The sequence below is a fragment of the Pteropus alecto genome, unplaced genomic scaffold (genome assembly GCF_000325575.1).
Source record: "Pteropus alecto unplaced genomic scaffold, ASM32557v1 scaffold9, whole genome shotgun sequence".
NCBI classification, from domain to species: Eukaryota; Metazoa; Chordata; class Mammalia; order Chiroptera; family Pteropodidae; genus Pteropus; species Pteropus alecto.
In genome coordinates, this window is record NW_006442106.1 from 449,530 (window position 1) to 469,740 (window position 20,211).

Here is a 20,211-nt window from a genome sequence, read left to right on the forward strand (position 1 = left end):
GTCCCTCTCCTTAACCTAGTGTGTCATTCTGTCCCTTCGTGGTCCCTCCTCCGTCAGGCCTGCACTCAGCACTCAGAGGGTGCTTTTCGAGTCAGTCGTTTCTTATGAGCTTTTCCCCACAACCCACGCGGGGCTGTCCTCCGCAGTGCCTTTAGAGCATCCCCCCAGAACAAAGGAGATGCCACGATCCCAGCCCTGCCCCCAGGTGACAGTGCCTCAGCACCTGGATGCAGCTGCTGACACTCACCTACCAAAACTTCACCCACTGCAGCAGGCCAGGTTGTGCCCGGGAAGCCTGCAGGACAAGGAGAGTGACTGAGTGGACGTCGCACAGTCCCCTGCACCTCTGGCCTCAAACCCCTTCTCTCACAAGCCTGATTTTCTTTGCCCCAGTACTTACGGAGGAAGAAAGCGTGACTCCTCCCTGTAAAGAGATCAGAGGAGGTAACGTGAGGGCTACAGTGACCTCTCTGGACTCTGCCATGTCCTCAGGCCTCAGGAAGGGCCCAGTGACTGGGGCAGGCTCAGACCAGGATTATCTCAAAGGTCCTGTGGTCTGAACTGTGGACATTCAGCCCGTGGAATCTGTTTCATGGCAGATTTATCATCCGAAGTACATTTTATCCAAGATGATACTGAATGTGGTCCCTGAGCACACACAGCCCCTGGGAGTGAGGGAAAATAGGTAGGTCTCCCTCTGCCTGCGGGGTGGATGGCGATTAGCCACAAATAATTGGCGAAGTAGGCACCCACAGGTAATATGAACTGCCTCTTCACCTCCTCTCAGTCAGCAGAGCTGCTGACCTCTCAGTGGGAGGCCTCTCCCCAAGGGCAGGGCTATATTCTGAAAGGTGGAGGGAATACCACCTGTTTTTAATTCATCAGCCCAATGAGTACTTAGCACATTTACTTACTGAACTTATAAGATTGCTTTCTTTGCAACTGAATGCAACAAAATTCTCAAATGTTTTTTCCTTTTATTTCCTTTACGGAATGAAGCATTCATTTTCCCACCAGCCAACAGTTCCTGGGCTAGCTCTGCCTAAGTGCCAGTCCACCTTCTTCCCCCCTCCCACTCATTCCCTTCCCGCTACCCACAAAAGGTCAGCGGTTAAAGAGGTATAGAGCAGAAACCACAAAGAAAGGCTGTTTGTTCCGCCATGTGTCATGTGATTTTTTTTTTTTAGAATATATGTTTATCTTTGGGAGGATATCGGTTCCCAGTTTTCTCCATGGCATATGATGCAGCTACTGCTCCCTTGTAATGTGTTCTGAGTGGGCGGGTGTGAAGAGCACTGGACCTTCTACCCTCCACTTCCAAATTGTTCTCAGGGAGCCGGAGTCTCTCCACGAAGGGGTGGAGAGACATGACTTTCAAAATGAACAGGACTTGGCTTCAGCCATCCCACGTAGAGGACCCTGGTAGCAAAAGCCTCCCACGCTTACCCCCATGCAGAGACTCCCACTGTAAACAGGTCTTACCTTAGCAGGGATCTTGGCTGGGTACTGCCCACCAGAGGCAGTAGGATATGCCTGCTGGTTATAATTGTTCTACGGCAGAAAACAGGGGTGGGGGTGGGGCTCAGGACAGAAGGTATGAAGGCGTTTTGCTCTGGAAAACACCCCGCCTCCCTGCCCTAGCTGGACCCCTCTCAGAGCCCCTGCCTTCTCCCCTCCTTGGGTCATGTGTTTTCTTTTCTAGAATCTCCTTCAGCCGGCCAGAGCCCACACTCTCACTTCATTTTGCGTTCTTAGCCCAAATGGCCCCGCTTCCTTCCCTCGCTACCTCTTCCAACTCCTTCCAAGTGTTACTTGGAAGGGGAAAGAAGGAGACCAAGGCTATAAGCGAGGTCTAAATCAGGAGGTCGCATGGCAGATATCGTACCTTAGAAGTTACAGCTGCTACCTCTTGCCATCCTGCACCAGGCTGAGAAAATTAGAGTGGCGGAGTGAATTTCTGGTTGGCCAGACTCAGGAACAAGAGAGGGACCAAGAGCCTACAAGATCAGTCTGTAGGCAGACTTACCTGACCAGCACCGCCCGCCCTCTTCTGGAGTGATGATGCATTGGCACCCTGTAAGGAAGAGGGAGTCACGGTTAGGGCGTCCCGGTCCTTCAGGCATGGCCAGCCTTGCAAGACTCCAGCACCCTGCTGCCTAGGGTCTGCCCTCCTTGTGGAGCACCAGCACCCCACCTACCCCACCCCACCCCACCCCTCTCAGTGGTCCCTGATAAATGCTGCCTACAGAGAGAGCAGTGAGCCTGGAGGAAACTAATGATCCAAATAGATGCAGGACAGATTTCCACACTTAGTGTTAGGGAGAAAGGGTAGAGAACTGGCTGTGGCAATACCACCCCCACCCAGGCATCTGGAGCATTAGCAGGCTGGCCTGAGATGGCGCTAGAATGACAAATGAGTGGTGCCCACACAGGCTCCCCTGGGGCAGACCCAGGCCCCTCAGCCTCAGCCCACCTTTTGCTGATACCAAACCCTGCTCCCCTCACAGGCCCTTTTATTCCTGTTCACAAACACTGTTCTCTACAGAGTCCTTGGAAAAACGGGCTGTTATCCACAGAGGCAAAGCGTTAGCTCTGGGTCAAAGAGAAAGAAAGGGGAGATGTACAAGAGAGCAGATGGAGCCACGTAAGACACACTGCGGATGCGCTTGCCGCTTACCCTTCCCTGAGCAAGGCAAGGGGATGTTTCTAAGCAGTAGGAGAGAAGTTTAGCTTCTGCCATCATCACTTCTCTACAAGGAACCCTACCGCCACCCGCCCCTACACACACACACACACACACACACGCACACACGCACACGCACACACAAACGCACAGTTAAGATGTTCTTCCTAACTCCACCTTATCCACCCCTAAACACACACACACCCACACACACATGCACATACGCGTGTGCACACACATGCACACACATGCACACGCACACACGCACAGTTAAGATGTTCTTCCTAACTCCATCTTATCCACCCCCTACACACACACACACATGCACGGTTAAGATGTTCTTCCTAACTCCACCTTATCCACATCTGACATTGACTTTTAATTCCACTCTTATCCTAGTACTGAGGTCACAAACTAGTTGACCCCAGGCCTCCAGACATTTTTTTGCTTGGTATGCATTTCTAATTAAATTCATTATGAGCAATTAAAAATCAGATTTCTAACTTTTCCTGAAGAATCAGGTGACATGGCCACACTGGTGCTACATGAGTGCATGACAGCACTCAGCTGGAAGGTCTTGACCTCCCCCTTTGCATGGCCCCGCCTGTCCAATCTCAAGTGTCTGGCCCATGTAGATGAGTGAGTGAGCAACTCTTGCCTCGGTGCCCAAGGGTCCTGATTCCCAAAGGCCACTGGCCATGCAGACTCAAGGTATGGCTTTCTGGAAGACCCAGAGGTCCTATCTACCCTTCCCAGAACCCTGCATCTGCCTGCACTTAATGATGACCTGAATCCCTTAACCCCCATATTTTCTGTTTCCTTTCAGCTTTCCTCCCTAGTGCCCCCCTTTTTAGTTCTGAGGTCCCTCCCTCTTCCCCACCTCATGGTCCCCACCACCTGCTCACCCTGCAGTACCCACCAAGCTGGGGCTCCCTCGGAGCCAGGCCACGCCCAGCAGGAGCAGCAGCAAAGCAGAGACAGTAGCCAGCTTCATGTTCCTACACCTGTGAGTGCCCTAACTCTTGGCCTGAGCTTTTATCCTAGGGAGGACCCGCCACCCTGCTCCTTCAGTGACTCACAGCTTCCCTCTCCCACCCCACCCCCACTCAGCATTGCATAAAGAGAAAAGTGGGAAGGGAGGGAGGCGCCCTCCCTCAGCAGAAAGGATAAGGAACTGGGACAGAAACTAGAAGCCACTGCCAAGTTCCCAGAACCCCATGTCCCCAGATCTGGGCTTCGCGACCCCGAAATGAGAGGTTTTGTCGCCCTTACCTCAATAATTGCTTTCCAGTTCAGAAAAGGAGTGTTGTGTTTGAAATCCTGGAGGGAGATGGAAAGATGAGTGGGCCAAAGAGAGACAGAATTCAGAGGGTGATGTGTGGCACAGCTTATTGGGAAAGTTTCAAGACCACATGCAAGAATGGGTTTTGGAGGCTGCATGTGGGTTGAGGTTAGGTGAAGATAAGCATATAAGAGATTGAGGGTATCAGAATTTCTGATGGTATCGGTGATAAGATTTGGGTGAGATTAACAATCTCAAAAATGAAAAGGGAGAATTTAGTGACAGGTAGACTGGAGCTGGGGTGGCTGCCTTGAGGGAAGAGGGGAGAGGGGAGAGGATGACCAAGATCCCCAGCTCTTCAAAAAGCGAGAATTGTCCTACCTCCCAGAGTCGGCTGAAGTAGAGGAGAGCTCGAGTGCTGGGGGGTGGGACTTGGCCCTGTGGATGAAAGGTGGGGAGCAGGTTAGCAGGGAGCCTGACCCCTTGCTCATCGAAACCCCTACTCCTGCTCAGTCTTCAGAATTGCACGTGACCATGGTTTAGGGGGAAGCTGGGTGTTTTTAGGAACCAGAAAACTATTTTTGGAAGCAGAGGAAGAGAGAAGCTAGATCTCTGGAGCCATTAAGCATCCTTCCTGCCCCCAGCACATACAGAGCATTCTTCTCTATCCCATTTTCTCAAGCCTCTGGCAGAACATAACTGCAGCAAAACCTCAGGACCAGAACTTGCCTGCAGAGCTTCCTGCCTTTTCACCTGCCATGCCACCTTCGGCATTTACCAAAGCTATGGGGCTGAAGTCAGCCCTTCCAAGACCCCCTGGGACGACAGTGGAGACGTAAGAAAGGAGCAGAGACCAGGAGTGTGGGGCAGCTAAGGTTTATTTCAAGGGCTAGTGTTGAGGTTAGTGGTGAGATAGTGTTGTTTTAAGAAGGGGTGGGGGACTCTCATCCATCTGGTAGTTCCTTTTCTGGAGGTCACGGGACGCGATAGCTCCTCTCGCCCTGGGCAAAGAAATAGGTTCTAAGAGGGAGCTCAAGGAATAGGACTTCAGGGTGTACTGGACCAAGACAAGGGTAGATTGGACCCCTGCTCCAGAAATCTGCAGGGACCTTTTCGTACACGGCTGTCATCCAATCAAATTCAGATATACCAGCTTGGGCTTGAAAACCCCCGTACCTTGCCAGGAACTGTCCTTAGTCCTTAGTCCTCACTCTGGAGGAAATCCTCAGCCCCCTCACCACCACCCCTCACTGCGAAGGAGATGGGACTCTCCATTCTCCTCTCTGCCCACCTCTGTCCTGCCCCTCTTCAGAGATCTGCTCCTCCAAGAAGCTGCCCCAAATGAATCCTGCCTAATCCCAAGCACTGGCTTTACTGCTCCCCATCCCCAGATGTGCAGAAACCCTTGGTTGTCTGTTCTGGCTCTCTGGAAGGTGCCTGTATGTGCCCTGGGTCCCTCATCAGACTCAAGTTCCCTATGCTTCCCCTGGTCTCCCCATGGCGCACAGTAAGGAGTCTTGCCCCTTCCAGAGACTGCTCTCTCTAAAACAGAAACGGTCTATTTTGTTCATCTAGTTCAATCAAATCAGAACTGTGCTGCAGCTGGGAACGTCTGTATGTCCTATCTTCCACTCCCCACTTAACCTCAAAGGGCAGACTTTGACTTTCCTGAGGTTTGGGCTGCCTCTTTGCCTCTGCCTACCACCATCCCCACCCCTACTTCCTGAAGGTTTTGGAGGGCATGATCCTAATCTTCATTCTATCAAGTTAAGGGTTAGGAACTCAATTGCTCAGAGAGGCCAGTTGGGTGGATAGAACGAGTGTGATAGGCAGGGGGCATTTAGCTCTGAGAGAGCAAGCCACCATGGAAAGAAGCAGCTGCTGCTACTCAGTTCCAGTTTATTTCAGTCCCTGGAAAGGAGCCCACTGTTGCCAAATTTTTCCAGAAAAGCCTGGAACCCAAGTCATTTTGTGAAGTCTCTCAACTTTTAAACTTTGGCAACTAATTCATTTTAAAAAATGGATCAAACAAAACACATCAGTGGGCTGCCAATTGCAGCTTCTAGAAGCCTTTGGTATCTGTTTGGATTGTTTATCTACCCTTATCTGCTCCTTCCAGTCCACTCCCTCTACTATTCTGATGTCACAACAGTCGGGCCAGGGGTTCCCCTGCAAGGAGGAAGGCGAAAGGGGTTCTGGGCCCCAAGTGTCTCCTGAGGTTATGTATGCACAGGGCACTCATCCAGTCCACAGAAGATCTTTGCTTCCTCCTTCCCTCTACTGCCAGCATCAGTCCTCATCTGGCCTTTTAGTTCCACCTGACTATGCAGTCCGTCCCCACCCAGCCTCTCTAGTTTCCTGAGGATTGCGCCTTCATACTCTTCCATTAACCTCCAGGTTTCAAAGGGGAAACTGAGGCTCAGACTTGTTCAAGTCTGCATGTTAAGACACAAAATAAGCCCATTCCTTCCTCATCCTCAACTCCCAGCTGTTTCCAAACTCCTCCTCTCTTTTCGGGTCTCTACTGTTCTTCCCTCCACCCACCCCCACTTTTTTTTTAGCACTGGCCAAAATGCTCTTAGTGGTCATCATCATTATTTTCCTGGATCATCAAGCAGAGGTTTAGATTTCTTGTCTACATCCCTCTCCCACAAAGATCGAACACAATGGCCTTCCAACCCTTACCTTGTTTATGGCGTCCCAGTTAATGAAACCCAGCTTGGATTTTAAGTTCTGCAGAGAAAAAAAAATGACCAAACTGGGTCCTATGTAATTGGCTCAGGGCCTCAGGAGCGAGAGGTCAAGGACCACCGCTGTTGGTTGTTATAGAAAGAGGACTTTATCCTGTGGGGCCAAGGGACAGGGTTTGGTTTTCCAAAAGAAAATGAGAAGAACAGACTCGCTGAACTCACCTTCCAGAAAGTGTCGAAGCCGAAGATCCCAGAAGATGTCTGAGAGTTCTAAGGAAACAATGAGAAATGGGATGAGAGTAAGAACCTACTCTGCGAGCAGGAGGCAGGGCTAGGAGCTATGGGTGTCAGGAGATCCCTGCCCAAGGCGGGGTGATACCTCCACTCACCAAGTTACTGATTCCACCAACAGCTTCACCTCCCCCATTGGACCCTTGCCCCTGGGTGGGGAAAAGGGAGGCTGATGTTCAAGGCTTATGCGTCCTGTCATGCACGCCAGCCCGTCTCTGCCTGCTCCCAGCCCGCCCACCACTGCCTTTGCTCAAGAGCAGTGTGCTCTCTGTAACTCGCCTCTCTGTTTTACACAGCACCTAAGAACCCCACCTCCAGAAAACCTTCCTGGAATGACTTGTTACTTGCTTCCTAGAATAACCCCACCCACTCCCTAATGTGTCCTACTATGCACCGAGCCCTGTGCCACATTCCTATGTGGCGATGTCTCCATTTTACGGATGAGGAAATTGAAACTTAGAGCTGTCCAGCAGCTTGCCTCAAGATCTGTCTCCACATTAGACTCCTGTGTCTGGACCCTGAACCATCTTGGCCTGGTTATGATGCAGAGAGCTCTGCAGTAACTGAGGGTGAGCAAGTTGGGCTTTGTCGTCCCCATTTTACCCAAGAGGAAGCCCAGGCTCAGAAAGGTCAACCAACTTGCCTAAAGACACACAGATGACAAGTGATCCAGCTGGCATTTGAACCCCCATTTCTAACTCAAAGTTTACTGCTTTTCCACTTCTCAACACTGCCTTCTTAAGTTTGGTTTCAAAAACTATCCTCCTGGCCATTTTTGTTATTTTTGGCTGTTTTTTTCCCTCACAGAAGTAATGGCTGTGATTGCAGTTGGAAAGAGGGAGAGAATAGATAAATCGAGGATGATGGGGATCCCAGACCCCCATTTGGCCTCCTGATGGTCACATGACACAAGTTCAGAGCAGCTTGCAAGAAACTGACATTTCTGTTTCTTTTCCCAGGCCTTTGGCACTCTGTCCCCATATTCTGCCACCCCTTCTCCTAAAGCCATCCCTGCTCACCTGGTAATTGCCTTGGGAGCCCCCAAGGAGGCGACTGCTCTCCTTGCTTATCTCCTGAGAAGAGAGAAAATGGAGAAGAGTTGGCAGAGGAGGCAGGCAGGATGAAAGGGCAGGATAGCAGGATGTAGGTGAGAAATTCCTGAATCAGGGGACTGAGAGGTAAGCATGACCGAGGACTTCCTAGGATCCCTAGAGTGATCCATCTCTCTGGGTAACTCTATCATCCCTGGCAAATCTTGTTTTACCCCCTTGTGGATCAGGTTTTTGCTCATTTACAATGCTTATTGGTACCATAACCACCTGTTTCTATTCATGTCTACAAGCTGCCCAATAAGAAGGGCCTTGGCCACCAATGTATCTGAATTCTCCCCTGGCATTGAGGCAGGAGCCAGACAGGCTGTTGGAATGAACTGATTCAAACTGCAGGATCCAGTGCGGGCTGATGTTCTGCATTGGTCAGAATGGTGATGCCAGCTGGAGAGTCAGTGGGAACTGAGGTGGCGTGGAAGTAAACTGCCTAGTGCCCACCTACATGAGACGTAGTCTCCTCTTGAGTCCTGCTTTCACCTTTTGGTGTGAATCCGAGACCCACCAGTACCTCCTCATTCCCAGAGCTAAAATTTAGACCAGGCCAGGATGTGGAATTATCTGTTCTGTTAATTTTGCTGCTGGAGAGCTGACTTCCAGCCACTTAGTGCTGCCACAGTCCCTATTCTCAAGACCTGTTGGTCTCCTTACCCTGACGTCACCAAAGCTGCTGGGGTCTCTCTGTCCTCCTCTGATCTGAGGGATGAAACACAAATCTTTGTTTTAGATTCTAGGCCCATTCCTGCAAATGTATGTATGATATAACACAATTCTTCTTAAAATCCTAATGAAATTCTATTTTGGAGCTTGTCAAAGTCATCTTGAAGCTGATTTGGAAGAATAAATGCGTAAGAATAGGTAAGATAACAGGAAAATTTAAGCAGCCAGGGAGGACTTGTATTGGCAGATATTAATGTACCATAGAGCTACCATAGATAAAGCAGAATGGTTGCCGTCCCAGAATAGATGAAGTGAATGAACAAAATAGAACTCCCAGAAGCACTCCCTAAATATTAAGGTATTTAAAAGTGATGTTCTAAATCAGTGGTAGAAATGATTCAATACACAAACTGGGAGTACCAGTTAAGTTTGGGGGTGAAAAACTTAGTTATACTTTATCAATTTCTTCCCTTCTGTTTTTTTCTGATTTTCCCCTCATAAGGGTACACACAAGTCTGATCTAAAGTGTAGGGTCTGCCTAGTTGAATCGAGGAGTGGGACTAGACAGTATACAGCCAAATAAAGTCCAGATGGATTAAAGAGTTAAATTTTCAAATGAAATTATAGAAGTATTAGTAGTGCTAGAAAAAAATAAAGACCTTTAGTTTCAAGAGCAGAAACCATACAAGACTGTGGTTATGTAAAGAACTAGAAATAGAGTTACGAACTGGGAGTTTTCTGAAAACCTGTCAATCCGTAAAGGGTTAGTAAACCCAGTATTTGAGGAGCTCTTCAGAAAGCCTTGTCAACGTAGCACCACAGACCGTGCTCCTCACCCTGCAGGTCACATGCCAGGGCACGGAGCAGCAACGTCAGTCTCACCCGGATCTTGGTAGAAACCAGACTCTCAGCCCCACCCCAAAGCTGCTGAATCAGAACCTGCCTTTTCACAAGACCCCTAGGTGATCTGGGTGGACGTTGGCTTCACAATTCCTCTGTCAGCGCTGCAGGTGCTGACAGAAAGCCCAAATTTCCAGAATAACTAAGAGGGGAATGTAGGCTTTCAAAACACCACTTCAAAACTCGGTCAAAGGGATCATTGAATTCTGTTCACTGGCCAGATATAGTATGATTGAAATGATTATGTTTCTAAAAGGACTGGTTTTCATACGATTTTTCAGAGCCCTATCTGTGATATACCCTATCTATGGTATATCACATAAGGACTTGCAATTAATTATTACTCTGGAGACTGTTAATAATTTTACGTGCTTGGTTTCCTCCTCTAAATTGTAAATTCCCCACAGACAGGGTAAGGATGGAGGTCAGAGTTAGGAGTAGGGCTCAGCGGAGCTACGATGAGTGGGCACAGCTGCAGTAATGAACTGTAGTTACGCCCAAGTTTGGCTCTCACCTGACCCCCAGATCCTCCAGAAACTCGGACTTCATTCCCTGAGTTGTCACACTGTGGGAGAGAGAAAGAGAAAAGCGTCTCTCAGTCCCCCGCTCCCCACCCCCCGACACTAATTCCAGCCCTCAATTGGTAGCATTTTAACCCCAAGGCTAGCCCATGTCTACCCCCCTCACTCAGCAGCAGTTCACCCCCATTCTCTGCCCTGGCTGTTGCTCTCCCATTATCTGAGGGGCCTTTTATTCTCCTTCCTACAATCGAGGGAGATCTATGCAGTTGTGAACACCAGACACTCACCCCGGGCTTATTTCCGCCACCACTTCCGCCACTGCTACCTGAAGAAGAGCCAGCATTGTAGTTCTGTGAGAGAAAACACACGTCAACCTGGTATCTTAAAAGGACTTGGAAGGGACCAATAGTTTCCAGCCATGTTGTATTTTCTTAACTTTCTCTCCCCAACCTCCACACCCTCCCATCTTTTAGCCAGTCAGTCACTGTGGGAAGTTATTCAGAGCACAGAGAAAGCAAGGCGTAGCCAACCGTATTCGGAAACGTAGGATACTTTGGGGATTCTGAGCTGTTGCTCCCCAACCCCCACCGCATGCCAGGCCTCTGGAGCCTAAGTTCACAAAAGCCATGACCGTGGAGCCGAGGGCAGGCTGGGGCTCCCTCTGCCCTGCCCCTGCCTCTCCTCTCACGCTCTCCTCGAACACCGAAAGGGGATAGAGCCTCTAGAGTGTTTACCTGGGAGCCTAAGTATCTGCTTTGATCCAATTCCTAGAATTTTCTAAGGGTCGCTCTTAGATGGGGGAAAAGCGGGTGGCACAAGGAGCAGTAAATCAAAGTAGCTTATGTTATCTGGCTCGTTCTAGTTGCTTCCCTCCTCTTGCCTGACGCCTTTTCCAGACTGGTCCCCAAGGAAGCCAGCAGTGCGCTCTCTCTGCAGGCCCTCCTCTCGGAGCTGCCCCCTAATCCCGCTGCAGGTTGTGGTCCCTTCCCGGCGCTCTCACCAAAGTGCAGGGGCCTCATGTGTACGCTCCGTATATTAGTTTGTCTGCACCACAGCTCTGTAAATGTCCTTAGGTCTCCACATGGGAGGGCTGGCCCCCATTCTCCTGATAGCGTCCTTAGCAAGTGTCATGATTTTCTGTGCCCACCTCTCTTCTTCCACCCATTATCCTCCGCTCTAGTCGGATTGGCCAAGTGGAACAGGGGCTAGACAGGAGGTAGAATATCTTCACCGTAATAGGGCAGAGATAAGGGTATAGAGTGATCGGAAGTAGGCAGGGCACCTCTTCTGGAGGAATCAGAGTGCTTATACAAGGAATCCTGCTGGGAGGGCGGGATACATAACAACTGCCAGTGATGCCGCTCATCCCAGGCTGGCAGCTTTCAGGAAGACCTTGGAGTTTGCTTCCTCAGCAGGGACCACCAGAGGCCTAAGCCTATCTCTGCCTTTAACAAAGGAGCAGAACTCACCCAGTTGCCCCCAGAATTGCTGCCACTGCTGCCGCCGCCACTGCTGCCGCCACCACTGCTGCCGCTGCTGCCGCCACCACCACTGCTGCCACCACCACTGCCATCGCAGCCACCACTGCCGCTGCTGCCACTGCTGCCTCTGCTGCCGCTGCTGCCACCACCACTGCCGCCGCTGCTGCCACCACCACTGCCATCGCAGCCACCACTGCTGCTGCTGTCACGGCTGCCACCACCACTGCTGCCGCTGCTGCCACTGCTGCCGCTGCTGCCGCCACCACTGCTGCCGCTGCTGCCGCTGCTGCCACTGCTGCCACTGCTGCCACTGCTGCCACTGCTGCCGCCACCACTGCTGCTGCTTCCGCTTCCCTGAAGGGCAGGAAGAGACCAGAGCAAGGACTGAACATGAGAACACCAAGATTTCTGCCCTCTGTCCCCTTCCTCTCTTGCTTGGGCATATTCCCTGCCCAGGCTGAGGGAAACAGAGTTTCTCTGTTTTCTCCCTGTGCCAAATGCCTCAGGTTGCCCATTCTTTTACCCCAGAGCTGCTGGAGCTTCCACCTGAGCCGGACGGTGGGGAGTTGGTGCACTGCAGAGGAAGAGAACAGGTGAGCTTTGAGACTTCAGTCAAAGCCATTGCCACAGGCCAGGTTCTCCTGCTCCTTATAGCTAGGCTTTCTTTCTCAGAATGTTTCTCCCTCATCCTCATCTAATTTCCTTCCCTTTCTTCCTTGCCTCCTTCCCACACCCTTCTCTTCCCTGGCCAATCTGCCTCACACTTCAGGCCCTTCCCTCCCTTGTCTTTCTTTCCTCTTGGTCTCCCCCACTTTCTATCACATGCACCCAGACACCCTCTTCTGCACCAGACTCTTCCTCTTACCTCTGTATTTGAGTTGCCCCTCACTGAGCCATAACCAGGTTGGGCCACAGTTCCCTGCAGGGAGGGTGAGACTGAGTGTGGGACCTGAAGGACAAGGGAGGCATGGAGAGTGTGGGCTTGAAGAGAGGGAGGTGGCAGGGTCAGGGCTGGGGTGCTTACTTTACCTGAGCATTGGTCCCCATGTTTTGTGACCCTCCGTTGCCTCCTTGGCCCCAGGAGCTTCCCAAAGAGTTGGTTCCAAAGCTGCCATCTGAGCCTCCAGGATGTCCAGGGCCCCAGGGAGTCCCTGAACCTCCAGGATTTCCCTGGCTGTGAGCTCCAAGGCCACCCTGAGAGCCAAAAGTGCCGTGGCCTCCAGATGGAGGTTGGCCATTGGTTCCCTGCAAGGACAACATGCCTGCACTTAGCGTGTTTTTCACTCTGTGATGAGCGGGGGGGCAGGCAGAGCAACTAAAGTAGAGAGGAGCCAGAGCAAGACATAGGGAGAGGCAGGTAGAGACCCCAAGGTCATGGAGGAAGGATGCATAACATGGAAGGAAACTGCCTCAGACAGCCACTAATAAGCTCCCCATTCATCCTTTCAAACAATTCTCAAGATTCTCAACCCAGCTGCCCACAGCCTCCCATTTCCACACCCAGCTTCCTTCCAGCCACTCACCGAAGCACCGTTGCTGCCAGGCATCCCCTGCCAGGAGCTGTGGACGCCATCTAGTCCATGTCGAATGATATTCTCAGCCTGTCTGCCAGCCTCACTCCCAGTGTTTCCAAGAGCATGGGCTGCTTCCCCAACCCCCTGGTGGATGGCCTCCCCAACCCTATGGCCAAAAGCATCTCCCACTGCCGGGCCCACGGCATCCCGGATTCCAGAGGGGGCTGCCTCTCCAGCCCCTTGGCCAAAGGCCTCTCCAATTCCATGGCTAATGGCATCTCCCACCCCATGTCCAATGGCCTCCCCAACACCTTGAGCGCTTGCCCCTGCATTTAGCAGTGGGCTAGCCTCTCCTCTGCCCAGGCACAGGGCCAGCAGGAGGCAGGCCAGAGACCCCCGCAACTTCATCTCTGTCTCGCTCCTTCTCTCTCCTGAGTGTCTTCCTCCCGCCCAAGCTTCCTTCTTCTTGCCCTTTTTCTTCCTCTGTGTCCGTGTGCCCTCCTGTGCTCTCTTCTTCCTCCCGACCTTGTTCTCCCTCCCTCTAGGTCTGCAGCCTTCTCTCTCCTTTCCCAGACTCCCCTGCCTTCCCACAGTCCTCCTCCCTGCCACTACTCCTTATACCATAGCTTGGGAGAAGGTGACAGGGCCGGGCAGCCCAGAGTCCCTCCCCACTAGTGTGACTCAGGGCCAGCCACCGATAGGGTAATGAGCTGTAATTGTGAGTCTGAGAGTCTGTGTTGAAACAGAGAGAGGGAGTCCATGCATCAGGGAGGTGGGGAGAAATGGAATGAGATAGGTACAAAAGTGTTTCAATTTCCCAACCCCAGGAATTTGGGGCACAGGGTGGGGATGGGGGCATCTGAGGAGACAGGCAGTTGGTATCTACTGGAGGCAGCAGGTAGAGGAGACTTTGGAGAAGGGAATCACCGTCAGGACCCCTCCAGGGAGCAAGGGTAGGGAACCCAGGGGAACAGGACCAACCCTAGGTGTAAGCCAGCCTAGGTCAGGGACCAGAACGAGAGTCAGTTAGTTGCCTTTTCTTGGTCTTTCAATCAGTTTCAGTCAGCGTTTGCCTCTCCATCTCTCTCCTCTCCCATACTGCCACCTAAAGGTAACTGCTCTCACCCTCTTCCACACCTTCCAGCCCATGGAGAGCCTGGGAGCTGTGAAACTGGCCTCAGTCCTCAGTGGGGATCCCAGGCGTCCAGAAAAGAAGGGGCTGCGACCCTGAGAGTGGTCATAAGGGTGTCTCGGTTAGCATCCTGGTGGCTCTTGGCTGAGAAAACTGGGCGTGGAGCAGGATAGCTGGGTGGGTCAGCCACCCCCAGGGAATGAGTGGGAGGAAAAAACCTAGGGAGGGAGCAGCTGACCCAGGCACCCATCCTGTTTACCTGTCCTAGAGGAGACACGTGTGTGAGTTCATGGCCTCCTGGGAGGGCTGAGACTATATCAACTCACCCCACCCATCCCCCAGCTTCCCCCAGGGGCTAAGGCAGCACTGGCAAGGGAGAAGGGATCAGCGCCAGGGCAGGATCCCTAGATCATCAGCATGGCGCTTTCCCCAGTCCCAGCTCAGGACTAGAACTCAAGCATCCTCCCAGGTCTCATCCCTGCTTAGCAAGAGTGGTGGCTGCTACTCTACTCCCAGGAGCCCCCACGTCTTCCCACTTGCCACTGTCTCATATCACTGCAATTCATCACCCAGTTAGGAGGATCCAGTTTCCATCCACCTTTCTCAACGTCTCCCAGTCAGTCTCTCTCTCCACCCCAACATCCGCACCCCACCTTGTAACATTCAACACCTCTTACCATGTAAACACAATCCCTGTCTGTCCTCCGCAGCTACTACCTCCCTGTTATTCCATCTCTGACTTTTTAATGATGATAATGATGGTGGTGGTAATAATAATAATGATTGCAGCTCCAGTTTATCGAGTGCTTTCTATGTGCCCAGCGCTGGACTAAGGACCTTAAGGCCCGGGAAGATTGGTCTTAATACTACCCCGTTTAGAATCAGAGAACCTGGGGCTCAGAGAGGCCTTGGTGAATGTGTGGTAGCACCAAAACCAAGCCCAGGCCTGCCTCACCCCTAAGCCCTGGCTCCCAGCGTTTGCTGTCATCCCAGTGTCTCAGACCTCCCCTGCTTCTCAAAGCCCTCATTCTTCCCCAGGTAGAATTGGTTTGGGTTTTGCCTTGGCACCTTGTGGAGGAGCAGAGAACAGGCGTAAAGCTGAGGCCTCCAGGACTGGTGAAGGAGACCCCAGCCCCTAAGACCAGTCACTTCCCACTTCCTCAGGTAGGACGACAGGCAGGAGGTAGAGCACGCGCTGACTTGGACTCCTTCCCACCCTTGCCTCACAGGACACCACCTCCACAACAGCGTATACCTGCCCTCTCCCTTTTCTGGTACTAATAATTTTCTTTAAGCCGGCTTACTTTCTTAATATATATTTTAAGAGAATACTCTATATTCCTGCTAGAAATGAAAGTCAGAATCACTTGCCCATAAACAGAAAGTACCAGAAGAATGCAGTGAGAAGGAAACCACGGTCTCACATTATCGATGGCTGCACTTCCTGTATCCTCTTTGTTAAGGAGGGAGGTTAATGGGTGAGAGAGATGTTCAAGACGCAGCAGCACAGAAATTGAGTCTTCCCCTTTGACATAATCAGAAAGCTTCAAAGAAAATTTAAATAAAAAAAAGTTTCTCGTTGGGTGTTTTAGTTATTTAAAGCCATGTTCACAAACCCCCTAAATTCTTCCCTGCCACCAGCAGTCCCGTATTCTACCTTCTGGGAAAAACTGCTCTCAGATATCTCTGGACCTGAGAGGTCACCTCAAATCAGTCTTAAGGTATAATTATTAAATACCTGTCATAAGGCATAATTATTAAATACCCAATAGAAGATGCGGTACTTTTACATGCAAGATCTCATTTAATCCTCATTATAACCTCAAGAGGTAGATATTATTCCTGTTTTACAGATGAGGTAACTGAAGCCTAGGGCTGTTAAACATATACATTAGCTCATATGTGAAAAGATCATAGTAAAATAAAGTTGTCAGAATTTGACCCAAGTCTGTCTGATTTTGAATAATTTTTTTTCTACATCACCATGCCTCCCTTGTTTTGTACATCCACAAATCTGTAGCATGCTACAAATTTGTAGCATCTACAAATCTGACATGTCCACATCATGACCCTCTGAATTCAGCTTTTCTAATTCACTACTGCATTCATTCAACAAATATTGAGTACCTACTCAGTGCCATACCTGTTCTAGGCACTGGGGATACTGCATGGAACAAGATCATCAAAACCTCTCTCCTTAGGGAGCTCACATTCATTGTGGGGGAAGCTGGACAACAAACATATCAGATGGTGGTAAGCACTATAAAGAAAAACAGGGTACAGTGAGGAGACAGAGAAGACAGGAGGTATTTTAAATAGGGTGGTCAAGAAAGGGCTCTTTGAGGTGTGACCTATGAATTGAGACCCAAAGGAAGTGAGAGAATGAACCATTAGGATATCTGGGGATAGAGTATTCCAAGCCAGAAAATGGTAGTGCAAAGGCCCTGAGGCTGGAGCAGAGGCAAATGGGAGGAGTTGAAGTCATGGAGGAAACCATTGCAGACTTTGACTTTTAGTCTGAGTGATGTGAAGCCAGCCGAGGGCTTTGAGTTGAGAAAGGCTGTGATCTAACTCAGGTGTTAACAGGGCTCCTCTAGGGAACAGACTATGGCGAGGGGGGTGGGGCGGGGAGAAGTATAGGGAACAGGAGGCTCAGGAATTGGGGATGGAGGCTGGACCAAGTATAGAGAGGAGATGAGGCCTTGGGTCCGGGCAGTGTCTCTGCTCCCTCCTATGGGGCCTCAAATTGACATCGACTGGCTCATACCATCCACAGTGTTTATCCCAGAGTCTAGGGTGAAATCTTAGCTCCACCACTTACTAGCCGTGATCTTAACCCATCTGTACAACAGTTTCCTTGCCTGTAAGAGGGATGAATGTGAGGATTAAATGAGGTAATAATGCAGAACTTAGAGCAGTGACTGGCATAAAGGTGCACTCATTATAGGTTCTTCCTAGTGTTGTTCATGTTAATGTTGTTGGAATGTTTTTTCTGCAGTTGTCTAATTTTGAGACACATGCACGCACTTCTTGAAAGGGCCAAATGCAGAGACTTATTTTTATTTTTTTAATTAATTAATTAATTGTTTATGGTGATACTGGTTAACAAAATCCAATAAATTTCAGCTACACACTTTAACAGTAAGGCATATAGATATTTACACTGGGTGTTCACCTCTCATAGTTAGATTTCTTTCTGTCACCACATATTTGACCCCCTTTACCCGGTCTACCTCCCCCCTCCCCCCACCCTCTACCCTCTGTGATCTAACCATGTCCATGAGTCTCTGTTTGAGAAATGTATTTTTAAATATGACTTATTTTGAAGCGGCCCACTCCCCAAGGGTCCCAGGGAAACAGGCCATGTCACCAGCAGAGATCACCTGTAGGGAAGTGCTCTCGAATAAAGCCAAGCCATCACCACTTACTAGCTGGGTGGCTTCAGGCAACTCTCTCCCTTCTCTGAGCCTCAACTTCTTCATCTGTAAGGGGGATAATCATGGTACCTGCCTCTGGGGAGATCCTGAGGATGGAATGAATCATGTCTGTAAGTGCTTAGCACAGACATAGTAAGCACCCAATAAAGATGGCTGTGAGGGTCCCGCCCAAACTCCTCTCCCTGTTCTTCCACATTTGCAGAAACTGGCCCCTCCCGTCTTTGTTACTCCCTAGCCTGGCTCCACCTATCTGTCTCAGGTTCCTCTTTGCTCACACTTACTCCAAGGCCTTTCCCAAGTCTGCTCAAGCCAGTAGCCTTCTCTCTACTAGTTGCGGGCCATTTGTGCCTCTCCTCTCGAACCTCGTAGTCTAGGGGGGAAATAGATATGAAACAAGTAAATGTAGGAGTACAAATTCTCATAAGCACTGTGAAGAAAAAATCAGTGCCATGAGAAAAAATAACAAAGGTGGCCCTTTGTTTGGATTGCGTGGTTAAGGTAACTGAGACCCGAAGGGTAGGGAGGAGGCAATGTGGGGGACGAGAGGGACATGGAGGTTTATATCTTCATTCCCCTTCACCTTTTTCTCCTATCCTCCACCCCCTCCCCGCTGGCAACCATCAGGTTGTTCTCTGTATCTATGCATGTTTCTGTTTTGCTTGTTTGTTTGTTTAGCTTTTTAGATTCCACATATTATAGTGAAGTTATATGGAATTACTTGTCTTTCTCTGTCTGACTTATTTTACTTAGCCTGATACCCTCTAGGTCCATCCATGTTGTTGTAAATGGTCAACTATACTTTAATGAAAAAGTGGGGAGCATAGAGAATATTCTTAGCAGAGGAAACTGCACGCAAGGCCCCGAGGCAAGAGTGAGCTATGCCTCTTTTACTTTTCAGAAACGACTACGTCTTTTCCAGAAGCCTCTCATGATTGACCCCTAGTACATATTGATTTTTCCCATACCTCTGGCAAACAAACCCAGCAAGAAAATGTGCATGCAAATAAAATCAGTGAAAGCTTTTACTTTATGAAAGAATGATTTCCTTGAATATTCCCTTTTTAGAAGGTACTTCTCCAGTCCATATGAAATGATGTCCAGCAGATAGACCCTCAATAATTCATGCTATGAATGAATGCTTCTATTTATTAAAATGCAGGAAACAAGTGTCTGCAATTTACTTTGAAATGCATCGATAATGTATTTATACGTGGCTAGATGGATAGATGTGTAGTGTACAGATGTGTGAAAAAGCAAGTTAGTGGCAGAATCTAAGTGTTGGATATGCAAGGATCCACTCTGAAATTCTTTCATCTTTGTGGTAAGTTTGAAATAGTTTCAAAATAAAATATTGCAAGGAGATAGAAAGAACAAATGTGGTAAAAATGATGGTAATCTACAAACGAGGAAAATGCAATGAATATAAAGTGTCAGGAACATTACCTTTATCATGTACATTCAGGCCCCTCCTCTCCTTGGTGTGTCATTTAGTTCTTACTGATGCATTGCTGTTTTGTTTTCATATTCTATTTATATGCTTTGTCTCCTCAGGAAGCCTGTAAATTCCTCCAAGGGCAATAATAGTCTCTTTATTTTTGGTCCCACAATTGATGGCATTTTGGAGCTGGAAGCCATGTTTGTAGTCCTCTACTGCAGACACCTGCCCATGCTTTATGTAGGAGGAAATTGTGGCCCCTTCAGGGGAAGTAAGCTGCCTACAGGCACAGAGCCCTGATTGGAATGCAGGTCTCCCAAGGCCAGCGCTTGGTACCTTGGTACATGTGCTCTAGAGACTTTACAGGTAGCTGTGAAAGGTCAGGTTCTGGCAATAGAAAGGCCTGCATTCTCATGGGTTATCCTGGGCAAGTACCCTGGCCCCTCTGAGCCTCAGTTTCCTCATTCATACATTGGCAATCATAAGAGGATTTCTACCTTTGGGTTAGGGGAGGCTTAAATGGTTACAGAGCATGAACAGCCCTTCACACACGATCTGGAACCCAGTAAGTACTCAGTATGTAGTAGTTGCTAACATGATTCTTCTGGGCTTTGAGTCATCCGCAGATTGAAAACTGGGCCTTCTGGGTCACCATTCCTGTCATTGTAGAGACGCCCTCCTCTTGTCATCAGTGTGCCTTCTCCCTCAGCCGTTGGTCCTTCTCCCTTTGAGAGGATCTCCCACATGTACCTTTCCTCTCCTTATTCACTGACACCCTACCCCTGTTGATGCCGAATGGGAAAAGATCTCCGTGTTTTCAGAATACTCCTTGTAGCTCTTAGGCTGTTTCTCCTTGCACTTACTGACTGTGTAACCTTGGTCACGTGTCTTAACTCGCATGAGCCTCCACATGCTTCTCTATAAAATGTGCAATAACAGAAGAATAATCATTCTTTCCTAACTGGATGGTTGGGAGACTTCAGTGATGTCATACATGTAAAGCACTGGGCAGGGCTCCTTGCACAACAAACCCAAGTGATCATTATTATTCCTTTGGTACCATATCCCCCGAATGAGGA

General features: G+C 49.7%; 1 protein-coding gene across 1 annotated transcript; it reads right to left on the reverse strand.

Annotated features, from left to right (window-relative positions):
* Positions 1-247: 247 nt before the first annotated feature.
* DMKN (dermokine) lies at positions 248-13,536 on the reverse strand. The gene is made up of 16 exons (XM_025038541.1): positions 13,138-13,536; positions 12,644-12,859; positions 12,480-12,533; positions 12,138-12,188; positions 10,421-10,483; positions 10,127-10,177; positions 7,045-7,095; positions 6,878-6,925; positions 6,651-6,698; positions 4,347-4,403; positions 3,956-4,003; positions 2,027-2,074; positions 1,886-1,927; positions 1,483-1,551; positions 401-424; positions 248-295 (listed from the first exon to the last, which is right to left on the reverse strand). The coding sequence occupies exons 1-16, from the start codon at positions 13,534-13,536 to the stop codon at positions 248-250; spliced, it is 1,317 nt and encodes a 438-aa protein (XP_024894309.1).
* Between the last annotated feature and the right edge of the window lie 6,675 nt (positions 13,537-20,211).

Excerpts from the sequence above, each read along its gene's own strand:
- DMKN (XM_025038541.1), bottom strand. The coding sequence starts at position 13,536 with ATGAAGTTGCGGGGGTCTCTGGCCTGCCTCCTGCTGGCCCTGTGCCTG. Across the intron at positions 6,926-7,044 it reads TTGGTGGAATCAGTAACTTG|AACTCTCAGACATCTTCTGG; the intron begins GTGAGTGGAGGT and ends TTGTTTCCTTAG. Across the intron at positions 425-1,482 it reads CAGCCAAGATCCCTGCTAAG|GGAGGAGTCACGCTTTCTTC; the intron begins GTAAGACCTGTT and ends ATCTCTTTACAG.